The following is a 26057-nucleotide window of genomic DNA, read 5'->3' as shown; positions in this document are numbered from 1 at the left end:
GCAACAGCCCAGACAGAAAGAGGTATGCGTTTGTGTGTGTGAATGTGAGTTCTATTGGTGGTGATCAGACTATTGAAAGAGAAGAGCTATTAATGTTAGATGTGTGGAAGGACATTATTCCCTTCCTCCTTTTATACTTCATTAGACTACTCCATCATTCCCTGACATCTAAACTACATATTAACCAATAATAACACTTTATACTGGTCCTTTTAAGGTTTTGTAGTGGTTTAGTATAACATGCAAAAGAAATGGAAAAATGCCCACCACAAGATATAAGATTCTTTTTGTTCAACCAAAAGTAAAAAAAAAAACTTCACAATCACATAACACAAAAAAATCAGCAAATCCCCACATTTGAGAGGATAAAACCAGATATTTGTTCTTATATCATGTTTGCATTCTCGTACTTAAACATGTACAGACTATGTTTACACTGCACTAGACAACTTCCCTTCTTTAACCTGCCCCATGATTTATTTTGAAGCTCGTCATTTTTTGATCCTTGGTCTTCTTTTTTCAATGTTCAGTTGTTGAACATTGAAAATATACTACACAAAAAACATCAGTTGTGTCAGTGAGGATGGTAAAATGATCTCTGTTTCCAAAACTGTACAGTAAGTGTAAATATATTAAATTTACCCCAGGTCTAAAATTCCACCAGTAATCCCATGTATATAATTTAGCCAAAAAGACTTTGGTTTGGATCTGAGTCTCAAGTGCCAGATACAGCATCTTCCCACAAGCACATTACCTCCCCCTCACCCCTATCTCCTCCCCATTTGATGACCTCAAATGAACTGTCAACTTGTATGAGGTGATTGATTCTGAGATTGGAATGTAAATTTAAGTGACCAATACAAACTCTTCACCAACTGTTGCTCTCATTTGACTCTTATCAACCTATAGTGACTGCGATGCATGTTGCCACCTTATGAATTGAAAAGGATTGTGTGTTAAAGACATTGGTGCTACATGGCCAGAGAAAACAGAGAAAATAATCTGTTATATTCCCTTTCGCTAAAAAGGTGGAAAACCTACCAAAATTACTACCAACTACCAGAATGCACTTCGTCGCACCGGACCATGTTGCTTGACGTCAATATAAGATGACTTTTCTTCCCATTCAAAATTCTCATCTGCTCTGAGTTAGAATTTCTTTTCCCAGAACCTTCATATAACAGTGGGTGCTGGGACCTCTGACCCTTAACCTTCCATCTTTAGTGCTTTAAGTGTTTGGGTTTAAACAATTGAATAAATTAATGGTTCTTGTACTCACCTCATTGGATCAATTTGGCTAATTGTGTCAGCTAGAGCATAAGTGTTTAAAGGCACTTTCTGGCTCCTATTTGGTAATTCTCTTTTCAGATCTAGGGGAGGAGAGTTTTCTTTTAATGTAAACTGCCACTCAGCTCAGAAAGATGAAAGCAGGGTCCTGTAGATGTCAAACAGTACAACCAGCAGGGCAAATGCTCCATTGACAAGCACTCTGTCCTACAGCTCTGCCAACTCAGGCAGAAAATGAAATCTCTTTCTACTGTCTGACCTGCTGCTGTTGTCTGTCATCTCTCATGTCTTTTTTTATTTTGTCTGTCTCTGGCCGGTTGTATAGTACTGTATAAACCAGTCTCAGCACTTTATTGCTTTATTATCCTGCCCATCATACTACTATAAAAACTGCCATCGCATCAATCTTGTGAAGGTTTGGAGAATATTGTTAAAAATTGGGTTAAGAGACTTTAGAAATCCAGTGGATTGACGATTAAAATGCCTCTCTGTTTTTTTCTGTAAAATTACAAATAAGCCCTTGCCTTTGTGATTTTATTGGTTTGAGGTATAACAACAGCTGTGTTGTTGAACTTGATGAGACAGACTACGCCAGATTAACCTGTGATGACAGCGATGTTGATTGTTGACATTTAAACAGTGGACTAAATGAGCAGGCAGCAGACAAAAAAATAAGAACACAAGCAACATATAGAAAATAATTCTCCATTTATTTCATTGTCTAGTAGCTTCTGTAATCTGTGGTGTGGCACTAAGCTGAGAGCTGCAGTCAGTTAATCATAGACAGAGACACAGAAAACAGAGGGTGTGGGCATAGAAACAGCAGTAGAAAGAAGTTGACAATGGAAAGGTAAGAAAAGAATATATAGAATATAACATCACAGAAGGAACAGGACTTACATTGTAGAGGAAGGGTAAAGCATAAAATTAATATTCTTTTCAAAATGCTACATACAGTATCCATTTTGATGAGAAATATCATTACCTGTAGTTTATCATTAAATACACTCAAAGTTATCAGCCCAGGGCCCTCGGTTGTCAACATTGTACAGAAAAGGTTCTAAATGGACTACTAGAAGATGATGAAGTGTAGAATGCTTGTGAGTAAAAGAAAGTTGGTAATTGCCAAATGTGCGTAATAGTTTCAACCTCTCCCAAAAGTAATGTGAATTGATAAAACCCAAAAATTCTTAACCACCATGCTTATGAACAGTAATTAAACTCTCAATCTATGGTCTAAAGCTTTCCTTTAAGTAGCGCTGGGTATGTCACTCATTGCTGGGTAGGACTGCAGTTCAAGATGTTTTAAAAGACAAACTTTTGACCCACTAAATGTATGTTTTGGTCATATGCTTTTTGGAATCCATAGAATAAACCTAAATCTTCAGCAGACTTGATCAAAATAACTTTTTTTCTCTACATACATGTGCTGTACTCAGCAAAGCATTTGTCACATAAAAACAATTATAATTGTTAAAATAACACATATACATACAAATACACACATAGTTAATTGTGACCTTTCTTTCAGGAGTCCATATGCCAGGATGGTACTTGTAGGAGAGTGTTTGTCTTACATGTAAATGAAAATCAAAATGCCACATAAATAATGCTCACAACCTTGAGATGCCACACAACAACAAATCTGCATGGCTTTAGTATGGCAGAATGTGCATGTGACTTACAGCATGAAAGTAACAGAGGACTCCCATAGCCACAATCCGTGCTTTTGAGTTCAATGAGCTTTTCACAACCAGTACCACAAAATAAATAAAAACAACAGAGCAGCCTTGCTATGTTCAACTCAACAAGAAACTGAATGGAAAGTGTGTTGCTTAACATTAATGGAGTATCAAAAAACCTGAGATATGAGTCTCGTGTATACCTCAGATGCACCACATCCATTCAACACAACTCTGTATGGTGTGTGTCTGTATTTGAGGCATTGAGAGAGAAAGACAGAGAGAGATGGAGAGAGAGAGAACAAGTGTGACACATAAAATAAGCAGTTAGGGCTTTACCTGAAAGCAATGCTTTGTTGAACTGCTAGATTGTTTAACTAGGTTGAGCGTGATGTTCAGGGTGACTGTGACGTTCACGTTATATAGTAACCAAGCCAAATTAGTCCTCCGAGCTAATGCATGCTAACGATGTATCATAAATGTGCACCAACATTTTTCACAGACACTCAATATCAAATGCCAGAGACTATATCATATTAAGTTGCTGTGAGCTGTAAATTTATCACTTCTAGGCAGAAGATAACGTCATCTCGGAGCCTGATCGGGCTGCCTTTACATTTAGGTGAATTGTTTTGTAATATAAAAGTATGTTTCCAAATTAGCTGTTGGTCTGTTTGAAATCCGGGAGCAGTAAGCGAGTGAAAGCACTTGTCCAATCAGGGTGTAGCCTGTATGTTTTCTTTGTTTGTCAGTAGTCATAGAGTGATGCAGGGAAGAAGTGTTTTTGGAGGCCAAACCGAAAGTGCCAAGGGTTTTTTCATTTTGGGTTATTGCAGAAAATAAGCTCTATGGCAAACAAAGGTTTATGATGCTAACATGTTTTGTTCAGCAAGATAATCTTCAGAAATGGACACTACTTTCATGATTTTAGAAGCATAAATGCAATCCAGGAGTGTAAAGCTAACATTAGGCTATAAACAAACTGCACCACGGTCCCACGACAACATCCCCCCACTAGCTTCCAAAGGCTTCCAACTGATTCCAGCATTGCAAAAGACTTATTAATAAAAAAATAAAATAAAGAACATATATTCAACTTTGATTTACCTGTAGCTTTAACAGATGGAAGAAATCTTTGCTAACATTTAGTTCTACCATAAATGCTGGCTTATAGATGTGAAGAACTCTCATTAAAATAAAAGTTAATGAAAAAAATAAACCTTTGCATTTGTACTCTCAATCAATTAAGAGGTGCCTTTGATTTTAACAGGTGGCCAAAATCGCGTACAACATTGATTTTCCTCCCTTTCTGTTATTGGGAGCTCGCAATTATTCAGTCATGCTTAAATGCAATTATTAACTAACTTAAGAAAATCCTGAGAAAACCAAGTAAGTACTCTGACTGTTAATGTAAATCCCACGTTTCACTTTAAAAAGATTGAATGTTGGTACCAGTGTTGATAAATGAGGGCCCAGGACTCTTATCAGTGCTGTCGTTATGTAAGTCAAACGTTAAAGGTCTGCTTTCAAATGTTATGTTAGACTAGGTCACACACAGCACAGAACAAATAAAGGTTGTATACATACATTACAGAAATGTATAGGCGCTGCTCCAACTAACACATATTGTCAGGGGCTCTGAGATCTAAAGGCAGTCTCAGGTCTCTGTACTGGCCTATTATTTGCATGAAGATAGTTGACTGGTAGGCTTTTAAAGACTGTGTAGAAGGTGGCATCATCTTTACCTTTGGGCCCTCTATCTATTCACAAAACACATCAAAAACCTGTTTACTGCAGCTGACTTTATCCCATCCTAGGACCACCAGTTTTGATGTAGCATCCTATCAGCCCCTGGAGTAGCAGTCACACATGCCCTGGCACAGACACTGGCAGAACCCATAGACAAGGCAAACTGTCAGGCTTGATGGCACCAAGCTAACACATACAATACCCAGTGTCACTCTCTGGATCACCAACAAGTAGATTCCTAGAGGCAGTGAGCCAAAGTACAAGAAACCCAGCAACCAGACCAGGATGCGTGGGACGTGATTACAGAACTTGGACAGAGCGTCCTGATCAGCCTGTCCATTGGAGTCCATCGATACTGAGTCCAGGCTCTGCTCAGCATAGATGTCAGAGCTGCCGTTTCGGCTTGGGGAGTGCTGTGAGTCCCTCTGCACTTCCATTATAGTGATGACCAGGCAGTTGGAGGAATCTTGAGATGGGCTGGAGGAGCAGAAACCCGTTGGAGTCAAAACCACCTCCCTGTTGTGGTCTGAGCTCCAGGATTTGTCCCGCATTGCCAAGTGGGACATGATGATCGCATCATCAGGGAGGGCTGACACCTCGTACTCTGTGATCTCGGTTTGGTGTCGGCAAAAGGGGCAGGACACGAAGCCTGCCCCGTCAGCAATGTCCAGGATCTTAATGAGGCAGCGGGCACAGACCCGGTGAAGGCAGTCCAGGATCTTAGGCTTGCGTTTGTGGGCATTGTAGCGTTGGTAACAGATTTTACACTCTAATTCCTCTGGTGGAGGACAGTCCTTCTCCTCTAACTCAGCCTGAGAACCGCTCATCTTCAAGTCATGGTCTGGGGAAGGTAAGAGAAATATAGAGACACATTTTGAAAAAGAGAGATGGACAACAGTATTTATATAGTCCAGCATTACATGTGACTTTAACTAGAATGGTGGAAATTGCCATGAAACAAACTGATGTTTCTGACACGCACTTCAGTGATTTCTTTCTAAACACATTATACATGTTATTAAAAACATGTGAAAAGACTGAAAACTGTGTAGTATTGAATTGTGGAGTTGTAAACTTAAACCATTTTTTCACCATTTCTGTGTCCAGGATTTTTTGGGCACCCTGAAATCATGGCTTGATGATGCATTTGAACCATCCTTAACATAACTCCTCCCCTCATATATAAAAACTACTAACATTAGAGCGCATAGCATCAGTGTTGTTTTGGGGGTTAGGGGTTAGGGTTAGGGGGTTAGCTCTTTTAGCTCTTTCAGTCTAATTAATACATGAATAAACAACTATGTTAAATGCCACAACCATATAAACACCAGAGAAATTGCTGCCACTAACCCTTTCATCACAGATCTTCTATCCAGCCATCCAGGAGTTACTGCTCCCTGCTGTGGGAGTGTGCTTTGTGCTAATGCTAACGATAGTCTGTTGATGCACAGCGGCTTGTTCTTCGGCTCAGCGCCTATAGCGAACACGCCCCCTGCACCTCAGAGCAGAGAATATAACTTTTTCATGATTTTGAAACCTGATTATATACTTGCCAATTTTTTAATCATTCAAGTTTGGCTGGGAGGTTAATAACACATTTTTCCAAACTTAGAACACATATTTATTTTTGCATTACCTGGACTTTAATTAAAATAACCAGCCCCTCAATTGTTACTTCTAATTTTTGTATTTATTTGTTGTTACTTGGATGATATAAAGCCCTTTTTAGCTTTTGATTGGGTCTGTTAGGATACAGAACTGTTAAGGAAAAAGATTTTGATGACTTAAACAGAAGCACTTAATGAACACTCAATTGAGGAGACAATTAAGCAGGCAGTACAGTTTAACCACGAATGTGTTACCATGTCGTGCCGTCCCAACTCTCTGAAGTTCCTGTCCTCCTCAAGGTGTATTTAAACTCATGCTGGAGGCATTATATTTAGCTGAACCTTTCCGGTAAACAAGGATTTTGCAGGCGCCTAAACACAGATGCTCTCTCTGGGAAGTATGCGAAAGTATGGCTGGCCCACCGACTTTCAAAAGGAGACAGTCGATTGAGAACGATAGAGCAATTGCATTTCTTTGTTAAAAGCCAATTTCTCCTTTTTTGTTTATACTGACCAAATGAGTGTTTTAGTTAGCATTAGTGTGTCTGTTGAATGTATTCAGGTCAAAAGTAGCAAATGAAAATCATTATTACAAAACTGTTAATAAAACAAAGATGATCGATGGCAATATTTGAGTGAAACAAATGCAACTTAAAAACCATCATTGGATATTCATTTTTCCAAGATGACTCAGTGCTGTCACCCATGCCTATACCATCCAATTTAATATATGTGTGAAGATATTTGCAAAAACTTAAAGGGTCTTCATTTTCATGTACACAAGATACATTTTACAAAGTCATTTTGATTTTGAAAAGTATTATTGATCAGATTATTGTTTCCTCCCCCCAAGAAATGAGCATATAACTCCTGAGTTGCATGCTTTAAACACAGCACACACTTTTAAATTCTAGTTATGATCTGGGGTAAAGGTTTATGCTAGTGTGTACAAGTTATTAACACTCACCCCTGTATCAGTACTAGTTGATGCCAACAGCTTCAGTGCAAATTTACATAATTTAGGGGTGACACGAGAAAAGTCCAATGATCATTTTCCATGGAGAAACAGCAAGAAACTGTCAGTCATCATTAATAAGGTCAAATAGCAATAAGCCCCCACCTCATGTACTCCGCCCCAAACCATTACTGTGGCAGATAAGATCACTGTCATCTTCAGATACAAGGTCTTTTAGAATGTCAACATCTTCATAATATGAAAATACAATAAAGTCTCTTAATGAATTCAATGATTAATTTAACTATTTGAATCATTTTGTAAATGGCTTTTATACATTGCCAACTCTTTGATTTTTGGGGGGGTTACGAGCTGTTCAATTAAATGCCTGTTTTCCTCTTTATATCTTACTTTCATTAGCTTGGTTTATGGTCACATGTTATTGAAGCTTTTGAGGGTGAAACTGAATTTCATGGAGATGAGATGTTACTTGGCGTTTCTGATTCATCATGGCCATGTGTCTAAACGTGCATTTTTAGAATTTGAAATTGGAAACATAACTTTGGGAATACAGTACAGGCCAAAAGTTTGGACACACGTTCTCATTCAATGCGTTTCCTTTATTTTCATGACTATTTACATTGTAGATTCTCACTGAAGGCATCAAAACTATGAATGAACACATATGGAATTATGTACTTAACAAAAAAGTGTGAAATAACTGAAAACATGTCTTATATTTTAGATTCCTCAAAGTAGCCACCCTTTGCTCTGGTTACTGCTTTGCACACTCTTGTCATTCTCTTGATGAGCTTCAAGAGGTAGTCACCTGAAATGGTTTTCCAACAGTCTTGAAGGAGTTCCCAGAGATGCTTAGCACTTGTTGGCCCTTTTGCCTTCACTCTGCGGTCCAGCTCACCCCAAACCATCTTGATTGGGTTCAGGTCCGGTGACTGTGGAGGCCAGGTCATCTGGCGCAGCACTCCATCACTCTCCTTCTTGGTCAAATAGCCCTTACACAGCCTGGAGGTGTGTTTGGAGTCATTGTCCTGTTGAAAAATAAATGATGGTCCAACTAAACGCAAACCGGAGGGGATGGCATGTCGCTGCAGGATGCTGTGATAGCCATGCTGGTTCAGTATGCCTTCAATTTTGAATAAATCCCCAACAGTGTCACCAGCAAAGCACCCCCACACCATCACACCTCCTCCTCCATGCTTCACGGTGGGAACCAGGCATGTAGAATCCATCCATTCACCTTGGACTCATCAGACCAAAGCACAGATTTCCACTGGTCCAAACAAATCTCTTCTGCTTGTTGCCTCTCCTTAGCAGTGGTTTCCTAGCAGCTACTTGACCATGAAGGCCTGATTCGTGCAGTCTCCTCTTAACAGTTGTTCTAGAGATGCGTCTGCTGCTAGAACTCTGTGTGGCATTCATCTGGTCTCTAATCTGAGCTGCTTTTAACTTGCGATTTCTGAGGCTGGTGACTCGGATGAACTTATCCTCAGCAGCAGAGGTGACTCTTGGTCTTCCTTTCCTGGGGCGGTCCTCATGTGAGCCAGTTTCGTTGTAGTGCTTGATGGTTTTTGCGACTGCACTTGGACACATTCAAATTTTTAGCAATTTTCCGGACTGACTGACCTTCATTTGTTAAAGTAATGATGGCCACTCATTTATCTTTACTTAGCTGATTGGTTCTTGCCATAATATGAATTCTAACAGTTGTCCAATAGGGCTGTCGGCTGTGTATCAATCTGACTTCTGCACAACACAACTGATGGTCCCAAATCCCAATGCCACGTTGCCATCTGAATTTGTGTTTAACAGGAAATAAAAGTTAGTTCTATGACAAACTCCCGTGGTTTGTTATAGTGTTATACTGAGCAAAAAGCACAGACACAGTCACTTTATTTTGTCGTGATAGTGACAAACAATTTCCATAATTTCTGTCACATTTTTGTTTCTTTTATATTACAAAATATATCTGAGCCTTGATGTGTTCTCAGATAACTCACTAGAAGTGTGCGGTTGGGTCTGTATCCGCAGATAACCTGCCCTCTGCTTGTATTTTCTCTCTCTTCTGTGTGCGGGATGTTTATGGACGTTAACAAAGAGCCTTTGGGCCTCACATGGGCATTGAAACCCCCAGCCAATAACAGCTTGCAGGGTTAGCAGCCCGTTCTCATTCCCAGGTACCACCGCTTTGTCACACCCATCGGCGTCTCGTACCGACGCACATGTTTAACTGACACACACACACACACACACACACACACACACACACACACACACACACACACACACACACACACACACACACACACACACACACACAAACAGGATGAAGCTCTGCATTCACACAAAATCCAGCAATGCACCTGTGTCCGGATCTGTGTGTGTTTATTTGCGTTTTAGAACTTTACCGCCATGAAACAATCAGAAAATAACATTACATAACATATCTGCTAAGATGGTGACCGACTTGTGCATTCTGTTATGTATCCCTTAGATGTGACAATCCACAAGGACAGGGTCGCAGCAGAGTCTGAAACTGGACTTGCAGTCTTTGTTCAGGTCTAGGTTTATTTTGTCAAATTATGTGTGATTCAATAAAGCTTTAAAAGTGTTTTAAAAAAAGTTTAGTGCATGCTTCTGTGAGCTATAGTTGCAGATTCCTCATTACTGTTCTTACGTCTTACTTTACCTCTTTACTTGGTCATTAAAAAGTCCCCCTCCCGTTGGATTGATGCTATATAAAGAAAAGCCAGTCAGTCATTCATGGCCATGAAATATAGATTGAATAGGTGGGTGTTGCACTGGCAATTGCCCAGCAGGCCTCTCTGTGACTTGCTGACTGTTAAATATTTCAGCCAGCAGTCTATTGCGTTAAAAAGCCTTCTGAAAGATGTCAGAAAGAACCAGCTTGCAGGAGCAAAATAGCTCAGTTTCCCCCAGACTACCTATACATGTTGTAAAGAAAGGGCATTGCACTGGGAATGTGCAAGAGAAAATCCAGCTCCTAGTTATGCCACATGAACTTGAACGTTAAGGTTACAATTGTTCGTAATGCTATCCTGTGAAGTTTACATTATAAACAAACATTCAACTTTTTTACCAGAAAGAATTGTATGTATTCTTAAGGCCTAACTATGTATTTCTTATCTAACTAGAGCGCAGACCTCCGCCAAGGCATGCCCTAACTCACCATATTAATGCAGTGTGAATTTTCCTAGTCAGGAACTCATTATTCTGACACCACATGAATGCAGCACAAATGTCCTATCTCACATGATAACATGTTAACAAAAGTGAAAAGAAAAATCGTGATGCAATAAATAAATCAAAGGCAGTGATGACCAATGGAGTGAAAGTGTGGTACTGTCTGACAGGCTAGTTAACAGGCTGGCTAGTTGACTGACTTATTGACTGATTAGTTGGTCTCTAATGTGAATATGTTACATTTGAAAGGTGAAACATTGATTTGAAAACAGTTATGTAGCTCCACTATGGAGGAGGAATAACACACGGGAGGATGCTGACATGTGACATTTAGGAACTGATTGGATGATAGTTGAGGGAGTCTTGATGTTGGAATGGATGGAGATGTGTTTTTGCTCTTCAGAGTAATTATAGGTCCAGTTACATCTTACTGTGGCACATGTCTGGGTTATTCTATTGTTCTCTGGAAAAACTGGAGAGTAACCCTTATTATATTGGAATCTTGTAGTAACATATACTGTAAACGGCAGGCTGAGCTGGCATGTGATAATTAGGGAGACTACTCTTTACTCTGTGTGGTTTGAAGTGTCCTTGAACATGATACCGCGGTACACCTTTACTAAACACCTCAGATGCATCTAGAAATGTGTAATTTAGGCACACTAAACTGGGAGCTGAATTTACCTGCCATTTAAGTTGCTCATTGCACTTAATCACTAGTGTGCACCTTTGTCCTGTATGCATTTGATTCTATAGCAGATCATGTTGTTCATTACAATTGGGCTGTACAAACAAAATTGCAATTTTATTCAGACCTCAGCCCAATTTCATTCTTACATGACGACAAAGAAAACCAAGCGTAATGCCATAACATGACACAAATTTAACCTGTGTGAAATACTGAACAAAAGCAAGAATGAAGTAAGTCTGAATCAATAGAGCCTTTCAGTTGAATATGAGATGTTCTACAACATATAACATATTATCAAGCTGTCAAGGCCATGAAAAATACCATAATTAGGGATGTAACGATGCATCGTGCATCGGTTAAAAATTGATTAAAATGTGTAAAGATTACAACCGGTTGAGAGAAAAAATGTATCGCGATGCAAATTTAAACAGCTTAGGGCATGACGCTAGCTAACATTACGCAGCCGGTAATGTTTGCCTACTTTTAGCTAGTAACATTAGCAGGCTTAAACACAGTTAAAATGTTGACAGCTAAACAGTGTAATGTGTGACTGTATTTCACTTGAAAGTATTCCAGCACCGTGACGTAACGTTACAACAGTCTGCAGCTGAAGACACAGAGGAGACTTTGAGACAGCATAGACACCTCCGCTATTGGATAAACAACAGTGACTCAAGGCTTGGTTATACTTGCACGCGCTAGAGCTGAAATCGGGCCTTAAAAGTTAGGCCCGACAAGGCCCGAGCCCAACAGAATTCGGCCCGAGCCCGACAAGTACATTTTGACTGACAGCTTTTTAATAGCCTGAACCTGTTTACGCACGCGCACACCCACTGGCTCATTATTGTCACATGGTCAAAAGTTTTCCACACCTCAGACTTTCTTTCTTTGCCGCTGCAACCAAAACGTAATCGCCAGAGGCCAGCCTTGGTATCACCTCCTCAGCATCCATTTTCGCGCTAATCGAAAAACATCACCTGACCGCTCATTTACCGCGCAACCCGGAGTGCAAGCCCAAGCCAAGCCCGAGCCAGTGTAAAAAGATAGAAATTAAGACCAAAAGATCAAAGATCTTCAGCTCTAGCATGCACCATCGTGGCTCAGGCCTCCGTAGATGGCATGCACATAGACGTTTATGCTCAAAGCGTAGTTCGTTGCGGTATTCTCCGAAACACCAGGGGACGTACAAACAAAATGATCTGTGAATAAGCAAAAAGTAGTTGAGAAGAAGAGTAAAGGAAAGCAGGCTGCCTGGCAACAGTAGTAAACACATTCAAGTCAAGTCAGCTTTATTGTCAGATGTGCTATACATGCCTGACATACGGCACAAATGAAATTTCAGTCCTCTCGGACCCCCGGTGCAAAATAGTAAACACTGATGTACCGCCAAACATTCCATTTGTTTACTCTGTATAACAGTCCTTCCAGAAAAATGTTTTTTTGTGATTGTTGCTGGCAAAAATCCTTGATTATGCAGCACGTTTTCTTAAGAAATGCGATGGAATATGCAGGATATTTATACAATTTTATGCAATGAAATTGCGGGAACTTGCAAAAATTGTGGGAACTTGCAAAAACTGCGGTTTGATGAAAAAGAGAAAAAAAAGTGATTCCCCCAACACCCTGCTTTTTGATGATGTTCACGTCAAGTAATTATGTCACTTCATAACGTCACTTCATAACGTCACTTCATAACGTCACTTCATAACGTTCACATGGCAACAGGGGAAAATGGCTGCTCTTGTGTGAAGTAAACGCAACATTTTTCAACTTTCTGCTAAGATATATGTGACTTTCTTGCAACGAAAATGCGGGGATTATGAAATCATGCAAGCCCTGCATATTTTGCACGGAAATCAGCGATTTATGCGGCGAAAGTGCAGCGTATTTGAAAAAATGCGCCTCCCCCGCATAAATATGCGGACTTTGGCTGATTATGCATTGAATTATGCGATTGCATAATCGTGTTTTTCTGGAGGGACTGTGTATAATTACAGTATAATTACTTTGTGTAATTATTAACGTCACTGTTTATCTCCAAATCAAAACTACTGTCTGCCTCTAACACTGTAAGAACACTCTTTTCATGAGGCCGTTTTTTAGTTTTGACAAAGCGATCTCATGTTTTTCTACACTCTCTCTTTTCCTGGTGTGGTGTCTCTCTGACCACATGTTTAAGGCTGTTTGATGGTCTGTATGTGAAGAATCATACAGCTGTTTGTAGAGGCGAAGCTGCTCTGCCAGTCTTCCCAGCAAACCGTGTTGAACTGAAAGCGCAGTGCCTGCCGAGTTACAGAGGTGCACGACCGTGCCGCGACACCTTGCGAAGCCTTCACGCTGGAAATGATAGACGTGGTGACGTCATTTATATATATATATTATATGGCTCGTGCACCTCGCGCCGGGAAGCGTATTTACGAATCCTACTATGGCCATGCCAAGACCCGCCCTTCAATAGCATTCACACACTACTATTGGCCAGGCGTCCATGCTTACGCAACGTAACCTGATTTGTACAGGTCCTATCCCCTGACCAATCAGCTGTCCTAACCTTAACCACTCAAGGTCAGTGCCTAACCCCAACCAATCGAGCTGCTTCGTAGGCCGTGGCCCTAGTAGGATTCGTAACTACGCCGCCGGGAACACCACGGCTACCATAAACCTAGCTTTAGTGTTGCGTTTGGGTCTTGCTCCATAAGGTTGTGTTGCGTTCAATGTTGTTGTAAAATACCCTTCTGCCATCCAGAGTTTCTTTTTTTGTCGTTTAACAGCATATGCTATTGTTATTACATTTTTAATAAATCATTTAGCCTTAGCAATCAACAAGCCTTTCATTTTTTATTTATTAATAAAAAAAATCGTGAGTTGAGTTTATCGTTACATCTCTAATGATCATCTATGATTGGAGCTCATGCACTAACCACGGTCAATCAAGAAACTCACAATGGATGTGACGTTTATAATTGCTCTTCATTTAGGCATTCATCTTCTTCTTTTAAACTAAAGACTGCTGAACACGCATACATGTCCAAACACCTTCACATGGCTTTAGAATTTAATTCACTGAAAAAGTCCTTAATATAGTCTGAAAGCAGTTGTGGATAATATATACTGTGTGTGTATATATATATATATATATATATATATATATATATATATATATATATATAGATACTGTATATATGGCAGTGTTATTTTTTTTCTTCGTGCCACATTCTGTGTAAAAGGCAACGAGTATTTGTCAGTCAGAGGCAGAGTAGGGCGGGTCTTTGCAGAATGCGGATGGAAAAAAGTATATTATACTTCCGTAGATAACAGGTGGTGCTCCTGCCAGTGAAAAAGGTCATTTGGCATGCGGATTGTAACATTTCCAAAATATTATTGCACACTTATTGCTAGTGTGCCATTGGTTGAGCTACCGGCTAAGGTTGCTGGCCCCCTGGTTTAGAGCTATGATCGGGCCTGCCACCTGACAGACCCTATATGAACCCAAGCCCGTACCACAGCAGCAGTTTTCGGCCCAAGCCCGATTTTAGAAGCACAATTTCCACTGTAAAAAATAAATAAATAATAAAATAAAAGTTATCTATGCGCATAAGTTGAATAGATATCCAGAAGATGGCAGACATACAGTACACTGCAGATACATTATCCATGACATTACATAGACTATATGGTCTGCATTTTAAAAAAACACAACCCCCTAAAAAACCGCAAAACCGATTCAAGCTTGGGGAAATTTTTAGAGATTACAGCCCAACCTTAACAAATGACTTATTTTAACCCAAACCATGATCTTTTCCTGGACCTAACAAGTCATTTTTGTGCCTAAACCTCTTTGCTCGTAACTTTGTCACTACATAAAACTGATTCATTTTATTAACCGTGATTTGTAACGGTTTCGGTGAGCACTGACAAATTATGTTGTCCTGGCTGTTCTCAAGGGCAGTTACTAGCAACATATTTTGTCATTTAATTTTGAGGACATGTTGGTTAGAACATGATCTACCTCTGCCTCTGAATCCCTACCAGCTCCATTCATGCTGGTCGGTAGCTGACCCTGAGCTCTTATAGGAGGTTGAACCAGGGGAGAATTTCCCCATGGGGAAAATCAAAAATGTATCACCTTGAATTATTCTACAAACCACTATCAATAACATGTCAATATTTTTAAAAGCAAAAAGTACTTTGATCCACATATTTTGTTGCATAATGGAAAATACTTTGATCACCAAGATAAAAGCAAGGTCTAAGCTGTGTTATCACATCTACAGAAGTCTGTTCAACGCTGAGCTCCAGACGCTCTGTTGGAGCTGCACCTTTACAGCCAGAATTACACAGTAGTCAATATTCTGCATAGATCTTTGCAAGACGAACTAGATGAAACACTGTGTTTACCTGCATTTATAGCATATGATACGGGGGAAATATTAAAGTTGTGTTCTCTTCTACAACAAATTGCTTTTAGCTAGTAAAAACTACTTGGTAGCTTGGTGGGTTTAGATTTAGTCTGACTTTGTCCGATTCCACTGAAAAGTTATATTTATTTTGGGAAAGAGATTTTCTTTACATGTATCAACAATTTGCCATGGGAACACGTTTAAACTCTCCATGTAATTAACAGCAAAACAGTGGAGGATCTACCTCTGACAAAATTTTGACTGACAGACTTACAACAGGGATCCCACAACACACCTCACAAAGAAGCCCGTAATGCACCCCACAATCCCTAAACTCCTAGCTTGGGACACTTATCCTTCCCATCCCTTATGTTCTCTGCTCCCCTGTCCCTTCCTCTCTCTTCCTCCTTTCAGTGTGGATTATTGATGATAGCTTTGACCTTTGCTGTCAGAATATCTGCTTGGTGATGCTTCTCTGATTTATGCCATTGATCCAGAGGATTATGTTCATGCTGCTGTTGGCAGATCTTTCATCCTTGTTCACAACAATTAGGTGTAAACACAGAAACATCTGTCTCTAGTTTACCAAGGAATCGTTTGATAAACTTCTTTCATTAAAAAACACGTTAAAATACACAGAATAAGCTTCAGCCATACTTTCTAGATGTATTCATTTGAATAACCGCACAAGGACTTTGCCTTTTGCTGATAATATTTTGTTGAAATTTCAGATTTTCATTCAGTATATACAGTATTTGATTGCATGTAAGCCATTTACATAACACTATCACTTAAAATGATTGACAACATTACAAGAAATCAATAGTCCAGCTTCTACTGGACTTAAATGATCAGAGCAATATGTTTTTAAGGTTTCAACCTTAAAAACATATTGCTCTGATCATTTAAGTCCAGTAGAAGCTCTCTGCCCAGTAACCCAAGCTGAGTTTTGGGATTTGTAAAATGTATTTTCTATGGAGCATAGTAATAACACTACTGTAAAAGTATAACTGTAAAAGCAATTATGTATGTCTAGGTTTGTGACTCAGTTCTGGAAGCTCCCTGCCATTTAAAGAAGGCACGCACAGAACAGAACCTGCTGCAGCGACAGAGGTGCTATAATTTTCGGATATGAAAGTGTTAACAGGATGTAAAACAATTATTAAACAAAACACAAGGTAATTGAACGTAAAAGCACAATATGATAATGAAGTGACAAAAGGGTTAAAGTAGTTCTGTAAATCAATGTAAGGAAGCTGCATAATGTGTTAATGGGACATTTAAACAGAATCAGTTGAGCAGTTGGCTCATCACTGTTTTGGCAGGCATAGTCAAATAAAGATGGATTTATGCTTCTGTGTCAGTTCTGCAGTCCTGACATGGCTGCTATAGAAATCTCCAGTGTAGGAATAGATTTATATTGCTGCATTGAATTTAACCTGTTGATTATTGTGTGACCGACGTAACATTAGATGAATCTGTAGTACAAAATAATTGTCAACATTCTTTCAATCATGTGTAATACAGAGCAACACACTGTTCTACTTTACTTGCGCTCATTTAAAAGACAATCAGACAACTTGTCTTAATTGTTATTACTTTAAAGTCTTAATTTAGCTGTATCCTGCTTTTCCCAATGTTTAGTTTGAGTTCATGTTATTTTAGACTGAATCAAGGTGTCAGCTAGCGGTTAGCCAAATTAGCTGTTAGCTAAACTAACGTTGGCTTCCCGGTGGAGGCTAACGGCAGACCGCTACAACTACGACCGGAAGTGTGGAACAGATCGTGCAGTGTCGTAAAACAGGATTATCATCTGCGAATGCGCGAACATCTTGCGCATGCGCATGTCGGATCGTGCAGGCAGCACAGACCGCGTACCCACCATGACACTATGATGTGTTTAAGTTTATTTGCCTGCCTGCATGTCCTGTGATGTGACTATTGCGCATGCGCACACTGCAATGTCGATGCTGAAATGATCTATCGTGCAGCCCTAGTCTCCATGTGGAATCCTAATCCTAATCGACAGGACTCCAAATCATGTGTTGTGATGTACCCACGCATGGTAGTGTTTGGCAGTTTGGTTTTGCTTGTTCTCCAGTAGACAGACGTGTCAGTTAACTTATTTACGACCAGAACTAATTATGACATCATTGACTGATATTGGCAGACTCGTGAGTAGGAGAGCTGAGTTAATCTGATGAGCTGTAGGCTGTGTTTTGTGTGTGTGTGTGTGTGTGTGTGTGTGTGTGTGTGTGTGTGTGTGTGTGTGTGTGTGTGTGTGTGTGCATGTGTGCATGTGTGTGTGCGTGTATGAAATGCTGGTACTATATTCTTTCTCTGAAGTTTTCAAACCCAGCAGACAAAGAGGCTTACTTATCTTAGTTCTGTCATCCCCATACCACAAGAGCTTCACCCCTCAGCACCGGTCAGAGATAGAAGGGCATGACTTGTGAGAGGTGTCAGTTTTATGCTGCACACCACTGGCTTAGGGGGAGAATTACCATAATTTCTAACTTTTAAAAAGTTTGCTGACCTACAGTTAATGCTCTTTTTTTTAACCTCACCCAGCTTCACATTTTACATAGTCACATCTTGGAGCTGCCAAGATACCCACATAATTCTAATGTTGGCCACTGGGAGATGCTCACTGGAGAGTATATATATTATATATTAATTGTATCTATCATTGAACAGTTAGCCTCTGGGAGTCAACAAGTACAACGACATTGTTTTTCTGTTGGAGAATTGCAACCACAATCTTGCATCTTCTATTACTGGAAGCTGTCCAGTAGACATCTAGTACACTAGGAAACATACAGTATCTTGCTTGCTACATCTCTACTTCCTCTTGCTCTACTGCATGCCTGCTGTAGGTTTCATCCATTCAATTCCTATATTGACTTCTTTTGTCTCACTATGCTCCCATTCAATCTATCCCCTCTCATTAGATGCAATAAGATCAGGTGTAGAGTCTCATGTAGTTGCAGTCTGTCTGCCCACCGATTTCAGCAGAAAAGGTCAATCTGTTTACACATGCAAGGATGCTTTGTAGCTAAGAGAATGGAGTTATTGCTGCAGGGAATTAAAACATTTGGATTTGTGAATAAATGAATTGGATAAAAGAGTATGATGTTGTTAGTGAGGTTGTGAGGTGTTAATTAGAATGATGGCAGTTTGGCAGATAAAAGGAGAGGGTGGTGTATATACAGCAGCCTTTAACACAAGATCAAGATTTACTCTGCATTCAGTCTATTAGTAGCAGTTGTTGGCTGCAGCACAAATATTTCAGCATAAGGCAGGACATATGGCAGCGCTGATGCTGATACATGTACATGTTTGGCTTCAAACAGGTGATAAGACCCAAAGGAGTGGAGTGAAGCCTGAGAGCCAGTTCAATCAGAAAACCTGAGTGTACTGCTCTTAACTGCAACATACAGTATATTGAACGCTTGAACCACAGCATCCATCTGTAGGTTCTAGGTTGCCCCAGGGGGAAGTTATTATTGTCAGGTCTGTGTCTGGACGCCATATACAGTACATATTTTATATTCACATAAAAATCCATTAAACTTGAGTTGACTGACTGAAATGTACTTTCAACCATTTTGAAAGTCAATGCTCGTGTAATGTCAAGCATAATACATGGGAAACTAATGCTCACATGCAAAATATAGCACAATTGTGACTCTTTAAGGTTTCAGACTGATAGCAAATCAAATCTCAGTGCCTGCTGAAAAAACAAAACTGAGCAGTTCTCAGGTGTGTGTGCTGAATTGTGCTTAGTGAAACGTGTTACAAAGAAGTGTAACAAAATAGTGAAAAACATCTTTAATTCAACTACAATCATCCACTGGATTGTTAATTAAAAAACACTTGCCTGCCATGAATTTTTAGTATTTTTGTTCTTACTGTGTGGAGAAGGTCAGCCAGCCTCTGGGCTACAGCTAGGAGAGGGGGGGGAGGGGGATATTGGTTTGGCGCTGCTCAGCTTGGCTTGTTGTGAGGGCTAAATGTCACCGCTTCAGCTGGGCTGATGTTGTCGCCCTGCTGCCTCTCTGGGGGATTGATGGAGATTCAAGCCAAGCTTGGGAGACATTTTGCATTCTTTCCAGGTTATAGTTCTCCAATGGAAAATACCAATTCCATTCATTACTGAGCACAACTGGAAATTCACATGCTGGTTTGGGATAGAGCTAGACCCATATTAACGGCTATGGCTCTGAACCGAGTAAGTGCCTAGTATATGGGACTAGATTCAGAAAAGGTTTAGATTTAGAATATTTAGAATCCACATGTCAACAGGGCTTTGTAGCCCCCCTGCTAAGACAAGGTTAGGGTTGGGCATCGAGAACCGATTCCTACTTGGAATCGTTTCAAAAATTACGATTCCATCAGAATCATCTCTTTATTGGAATCGTTCGGAATCGTTTGGAGGATTTGGTTTCAAAGCTGATCATGGGTTCCAAATTTAACATGCGCAAGTTTTGGTTTCCGAAGCAGCCAGGCGCTTGTTGTGTTGCAGCCATGGAGCACAGTAAGCGGTGCTCTAGTGTGGCTTTATTTTACATTGAAAAAGCCCCGTCAAACTGCAACCCACCTTTGAATCAAAATAAAACGTTCCTCTTATTTGTGAAATAAGCATGTGACCCGTTTCAACTCCACCACTCAAAGAATCGGAATCGAGAATCGATAAGAACTGGAATCGAAAGGAAGAATCGGAATTGGAATCAGAATCGTTAATATCCAAACGACGCCCAACCCTAGACAAGGTTAGCACCCTGTTGTTCCTGGGCTCTCAAACTTTTGTTGAGTGCATCATAAACGTGTCTGGCAAAGATGTTTGGTATTGTGAGCTACCCCATGTCTTTGACTGCAAATACCCACTGTCCCTCCTGACTACTCCTTGTAGTCCAAAACATTTCCAGGTTTTGGCAGCATCAACTGATGAAGGTATATTTGTCAAACCTTTTGAATTCAAGTTATATTGGTCAATATAGTTTAGTGGTGCACGATATATCGGCCGCCGATATAATATCGGCCGATATGGTCATTTTTTTACACATCGGTATCGTTCCGATGTCAAAATAGGGCCGATGAATAGGGCCGATGTGAATCATTCTTGTGTATTTGACGTGTGTGTGAGAATTTAGATCTAAATCTGACCTGTGGAGGGCAGTAATACGCTTAACAGCGTCTATAGGCCTACTGCCGAAATCAGAAGAAGAAGAAGCAGCAGCAGCAACGAGTCTGGGGGCGGGGATGTTGGCTTTTGCCAGAAGGAATCTGCCGGCGAAGTGGGACACTGGAAAATTTAGTAGACCACCGGCCCTCGGTGTGCGGGGGAGAGAATGTTCGGAAATAAGAGGTTGCTGCGGCCTGCCGTACAGGTTAGTTTGACCAGCGGGCAGCAGCGGCGGCCGGAGAGGGCAGTGGCCGGAGCGGGCAGCAGCGGCGACCGGAGAGGGCAGTGGCCGGGGCGGGCAGCAGCGACGGCCGGAGCGGGCAGCAGCGACGGCCGGAGCGGGCAGCGGCCGGATCGGAGCGATCATGGGGGAACATTCTGAGCGGTGAAACGCAAACGGGGGCTGGAGTATACCTAACCTAGCTGGGTGGAAAGCTAACGCTAGCCAGCCACCTGTTCCATAAATGCTGCTTGCAAGTGTCTGCTCATTAGACAAACTGGACTACATCCAACTTCAACGAAACTCCCATCGCGAGTTCAGAGACTGCTGTTTTTCTTGTTGTGGAAACATGTCGCCGGGTAAGAGTGGAGATGGGCTGTGTCAACACGGGCTTTAATTAGCTGCTTGTATCCAACAAAATGCTAACTGCTGGGGGAGTTTGTGACTAGTAAATGCCAACCATTATACATTTCACGCAAATTTACAACTGTGTTTATAATCGGCTACATTTAGCTATTGCACACACACGTAAAGTTCAGCTAACGCATACTAGCATTAGCGCTTGTTGGACTGTAAACACCTGTTTCGTATGTCGTTTTTATATATTTTAAATGTGTAACCATTAGAGCCACGTTGAAATGTTGTTTCGTGTATATGGTTGAAATGACAATAAAACACATTTGGGTTGAGTTGAATGCTGCCTCACTGTCGGTCTGTAAACGGTAGGCATGGCTTGGGAGTGGAGTCTAAGCAGCGAAGCAAGTGCATTCTGGGATTTGGTGTCTTTCATCCATATGAGCCAAAAACATTTTCTGGCTTATCTCAGCCTAGAAGGCACCGATTTCTATAATTTTGAGGGTTAGGCCTAACCCTAAAGTACTTGGCAGTTACTGTACTTACAGTTCAGAAGACTGTAAAAGCCAGTGTCTGTTCAGTCCAGTTTGTTCTGGCTCCATTTTCACATTTTACCTTTTTCAATACTTTTGGCTTTGGCCATTTAAGGCCTACTACTGTACTTTAAAGTTTTTAACTGTTGTACAATGTTCACAGAATACAGTGACTCAAGTGAGTTAGGTGTTTATTGTGAATACTCTTGGCTGGTTGGCTTATTCATAGTGTGAATTCAGGACACACTTGTATCCTTTTTAAAAATTTATTTTTATATAAATATTGATTTTTTCTTCTGAAAATCTGATGACAATCATATTTTGCACACAGGTAAAGGTGCCCAATATCAGTGATTTCTTAAAATAAATCACAAAAGTAAAAACAATGCGTTTTGGTAAATAGTTCCTTATTTGATTATCATAAAAATGTGTTTTCTGTACAGAGATATCGACATCGGTAAATATCGGTATCGGCCATAAAAGCAATATTAATATCGGTTATCGGTATCGACCACAATTTTCACATCGGTGCATCACTAATATAGTTCCGTTATTTTCTTCATCTTAAGACATATTGGCAGCTTTGTCAAAACATAAGATGGTTGGTTAAATTATTGTTGGCCATGGTTTTGAATAAGTATTTTATAACTTTCTCAAACACTGAGAAGTCACTTCTCCAGTCCCATTATGATACCTGTGATCTGTGTATCGGCCAAAACCGAGTACCAATACGATACCAGTGTTTAATGAATAAGATGTATGCCTCGCTGTGTGGAAGTGACTGGGAACATTCTTTCATATGTAAGGCAATATCAGGCTTGACTTAAACATTGCTTTCCTAACTTTGTAAAACAAAATGTAACAAATGAAGCATTAAAAGTTTGTTGTAGCAACTAACGTAATAATAATAATAATAACTTTGATTCATGAAACCCAAGGACGCTTTACACAAGTACAGGGGGACATCGGAAAAGAAAATAGTAGGCCAACACAAAGATATAACACATAAAAACCAGGCGCTAAATGGAAGGGGATGTAATTTAATGTAGGCTACTGGCGTACAACCACAATGCGCATTGTAAAGTTATCTTATGAATGAAATATACATATTACATACCTGAGGGCAAATTCGGGGTGGATTTTGAATCATTTACAATCCCATAATTGTCTCCATCTGTTGAAATTTGAGACTGAGATTGACTTGGGTTTTCGCCCGTCATCTGTCACTCTCCCTTTGGCGTCTGTGTATCGATACAGTGTTGTCACAGAAATATCACGATACTATGCTGTATCAATTTTTCCCCACCCCTAGGTGTGCTGTATGTAGGTACTTATACTGATCTATCTAGTTATAGCTGTATGTAGATAACTTTTCTATTAGTGCTAATTTGATTCTTTGCGCTACTTCAGTGTTGCTCTGAGCTGTGTATCCAATTGCATTATTAATCATTCTTACATCATCATCATCATCATCATCATCATCATCATCATCATCATCATCATCATCTCTCTCTCTTTCTTTATTTCACTCACACACTCACACACACACACACACACACACACACACACACACACACACACACACACACACACACACACACACACACACACAGTCTGATGATGCACTGAATATATTCATTGCTTCAAACTACTAATGCTTGGTTGCTCAATGAAAGACACTCAAAGCTTTAGGTGACAAAATAGTTTAACAAACCAGTGTAGCATAGAGTACAGTATACAGAGTTTAGTACAGTATAAGGCAAAGTGTCTGTAATAAAACAAGCCGCCTCATAGTTGAGAGCTTTTTGGGAATTATGAAATTCTATACATTCAAGAGACAGTGAGGTCATATATATCGGTCTATGCCTGTAACAGATGATTTAATGGATGACATTGGTACAGTATGTAATGACAATGATGTAAATTAAATGCTCAGGGTAAGGGTAAAGGCCTGTACATGTATTTCACATCTGTTAATCATTGTCAAGGACTGACTGTTCAGAACTAACTGTATGGACCTTAGTCAGAAAATAATACCAGTATAAGCTCTGGGTCATATGCTACTGCTAACAGTAATCAAAAATCATGCATACATTAATTTAACAGGCAACCAAACATTTGCACTACGTGTCAAGCCATCCATACTGATGATGTGCTCATACACGTCACGTTAACTCTGTCATGATTTTGTTCATATTATGTGCTCTGTAATTATGTATGTGTGGGTAGGATAAGGTAGAAAGCTATGTGTTACGGATGATGGTCTGATTTTCTTCTATATGGACTATTTCCTCTGTGGACTATTGGTCTGCAAATAAAGTGTTGCGAAAGAGATTGTTCATAACATTTTCACATTGTTTATACCTGTGTGCTGGAAACACACACACTTATAGGAAATATTAAATATGATACATATATAGTCATTAAGGAAGTATTAAAATTCTTCATGTATGTTCTTTTAAGGGTGTTTAACAAGAAGTTCACACACACACACACACACACACACACACACACACACACACACACACACACACACACACACACACAAACACAGCACTAATAGGAGTACAGTTATTTAGGTGAGAAAAGCAATTTAACTCCTTATTTTAGTAAGAAACTGTTGATTTTAGCTACCTGCTGCATTATTGTATGTATGGTATCATAATTACTAGATTTAAAGAAAGGATAGGGTAGCTTCAGAAGTACAGCCATGTATACTGTATAAATGAGTATCAAATCTATCACCAGTACAACACAAGACACTTTTCATAACTGCTCCTGTACAAACTATGTCTCAGAATCAAATCCAGACAAACCAGCTACTTGATAGTCCATCATTGTTTTGTGTGAAAGGGTCAAAACAACTTGTTCATTTTACCCTTTATCAAGCAGACAGAGTGATAAACTCCTATGCACACACACAAATAGAGGACAAGCACACACACTGTTTGTCCTTACACAGACCTTGTTTTTCTCATTAGTAACTAGAGAGCAGCAACACACAGTATCCACCCTCTCTGTTTCTTTTTGTGCATCCTTTTTTTCCCCTTTGCCCCTCTTGCTTTCTTACAATGTTTTCTTTCATTGATTCTTTCTTTACTTTATAAGACTTCCTTTTGCTTCATTGTCATGACTGTTATTCTGCACCACTTGAGGCAAACTAGTCCACATAACTATAAACAAGTATGCCACTTGTATGAGTGTGTGTGTGTGTGTGTGTGTGTGTGTGTGTGTGTGTGTGTGTGTGTGTGTGTGTGTGTGTGTGTGTGTGTGTGTGTGTGTGCGCACGCGCACTCATGTGCGTGCTGCACCATCTGCAGTAGTTCTGAACAGCTCCTGATCTGCTGATACAACTTAAATATATGTCTAACACAGAACTATTATTTGCTGGACACACACATACAAACTAATAAACACCAGATGCACCCACTCCATCCTCTCCATAGAAGATCTGCAGGTTAGTGTGTGTGCGTGTGTTTGTGTGTGTGTTGGTTCTCACCTCGTCCCCATGTGTGTGACTCCCCCTCCTCCACTCCAGTTGTCTCTGCTGCGCTGTCCTTCATGTAAATCTGCCTCCTTCATAGCAACAGTCCACATCTCATTCCTCTGTGTGTATGTGTATGTCAGGTGTACCGAAAGCAGGCGTCAACCAGACTGGCAGTGTTGGAGGAGGCAGCAGAGGGGAGGACAGCTTCTTACCAGAGGGAGATTCTCCACCTGCAGAGGCTGCTAAGAGAAAGACAGGAGGCTGAGGAGAGACTGCTGCAGTCCAAACGGTAGGAGGGGAGAAAAAAAAAAAAAAAGAAAAAAAAAAAAAAAAAAAAAAAAAAAAAAAAAAAAAAAAAAAAAAAAAAAAAATGGTAGGAGGCAGGCAGACAGAAAAAGGGTGGAGGATAGGGAGAAAATGTGTGAATGGAGAGAGAGGGGAGATGGTGTGTATCATGGGAGGGAGGGCTGAGACCACGAGAAGCAGCAGTAAAGTGTGTATAAAGGCAGAGCCGAGCACATCAACAAAATAACTACTGACAATAAACAGATAGAGATGTCTACACAAACAGACCACTTTTAGCCTTTTTGTAAATCGTCTCTTTGTTTTTTCTTACATTGATTCCAATTGTCGTCTGATTTAACTTATCTTGGTCTTCAGTAACAAACTATAAAGGACATTTTGT

At 40.1% G+C, this 26057-nt stretch overlaps 2 protein-coding genes across 2 annotated transcripts in view; one reads left to right on the top strand and one right to left on the bottom strand.

Moving 5' to 3' along the window:
* cep89 (centrosomal protein 89) overlaps nt 1-26057 on the top strand; it is a 76070-nt gene that overhangs the window by 40502 nt on the left and 9511 nt on the right. The window contains exon 16 of the mRNA XM_039795088.1: nt 25513-25661. Coding sequence (XP_039651022.1) covers nt 25513-25661 — 149 coding nt within the window. The remainder of the gene's footprint in view (nt 1-25512; nt 25662-26057) is intronic.
* Nucleotides 1979-25597, bottom strand: zgc:165481 (uncharacterized protein LOC100073327 homolog). Its single transcript, XM_039795404.1, has 2 exons — nt 25385-25597; nt 1979-5559 (listed from the first exon to the last, which is right to left on the bottom strand). Exons 1-2 carry the CDS (start codon nt 25446-25448, stop codon nt 4814-4816), a joined length of 810 nt encoding a protein of 269 aa, XP_039651338.1. The 5' UTR covers nt 25449-25597; the 3' UTR covers nt 1979-4813.

The sequence above is a fragment of the Perca fluviatilis genome, chromosome 3, assembly GCF_010015445.1.
Source record: "Perca fluviatilis chromosome 3, GENO_Pfluv_1.0, whole genome shotgun sequence".
In the NCBI taxonomy this organism is placed as follows: domain Eukaryota; kingdom Metazoa; phylum Chordata; class Actinopteri; order Perciformes; family Percidae; genus Perca; species Perca fluviatilis.
The sequence above is the reverse complement of the archived record's forward strand: the minus strand, read 5'-3'. Positions and strand labels throughout refer to the sequence as shown.

Bases quoted from the DNA above. Each gene is read 5' to 3' on its own strand.
- zgc:165481 (XM_039795404.1), bottom strand. From the start codon at position 25,448: ATGAAGGACAGCGCAGCAGAGACAACTGGAGTGGAGGAGGGGGAGTCA. The intron at 5,560-25,384 runs GTGAGAACCAAC...TACCTTCCCCAG, and splicing joins GTCACACACATGGGGACGAG to ACCATGACTTGAAGATGAGC.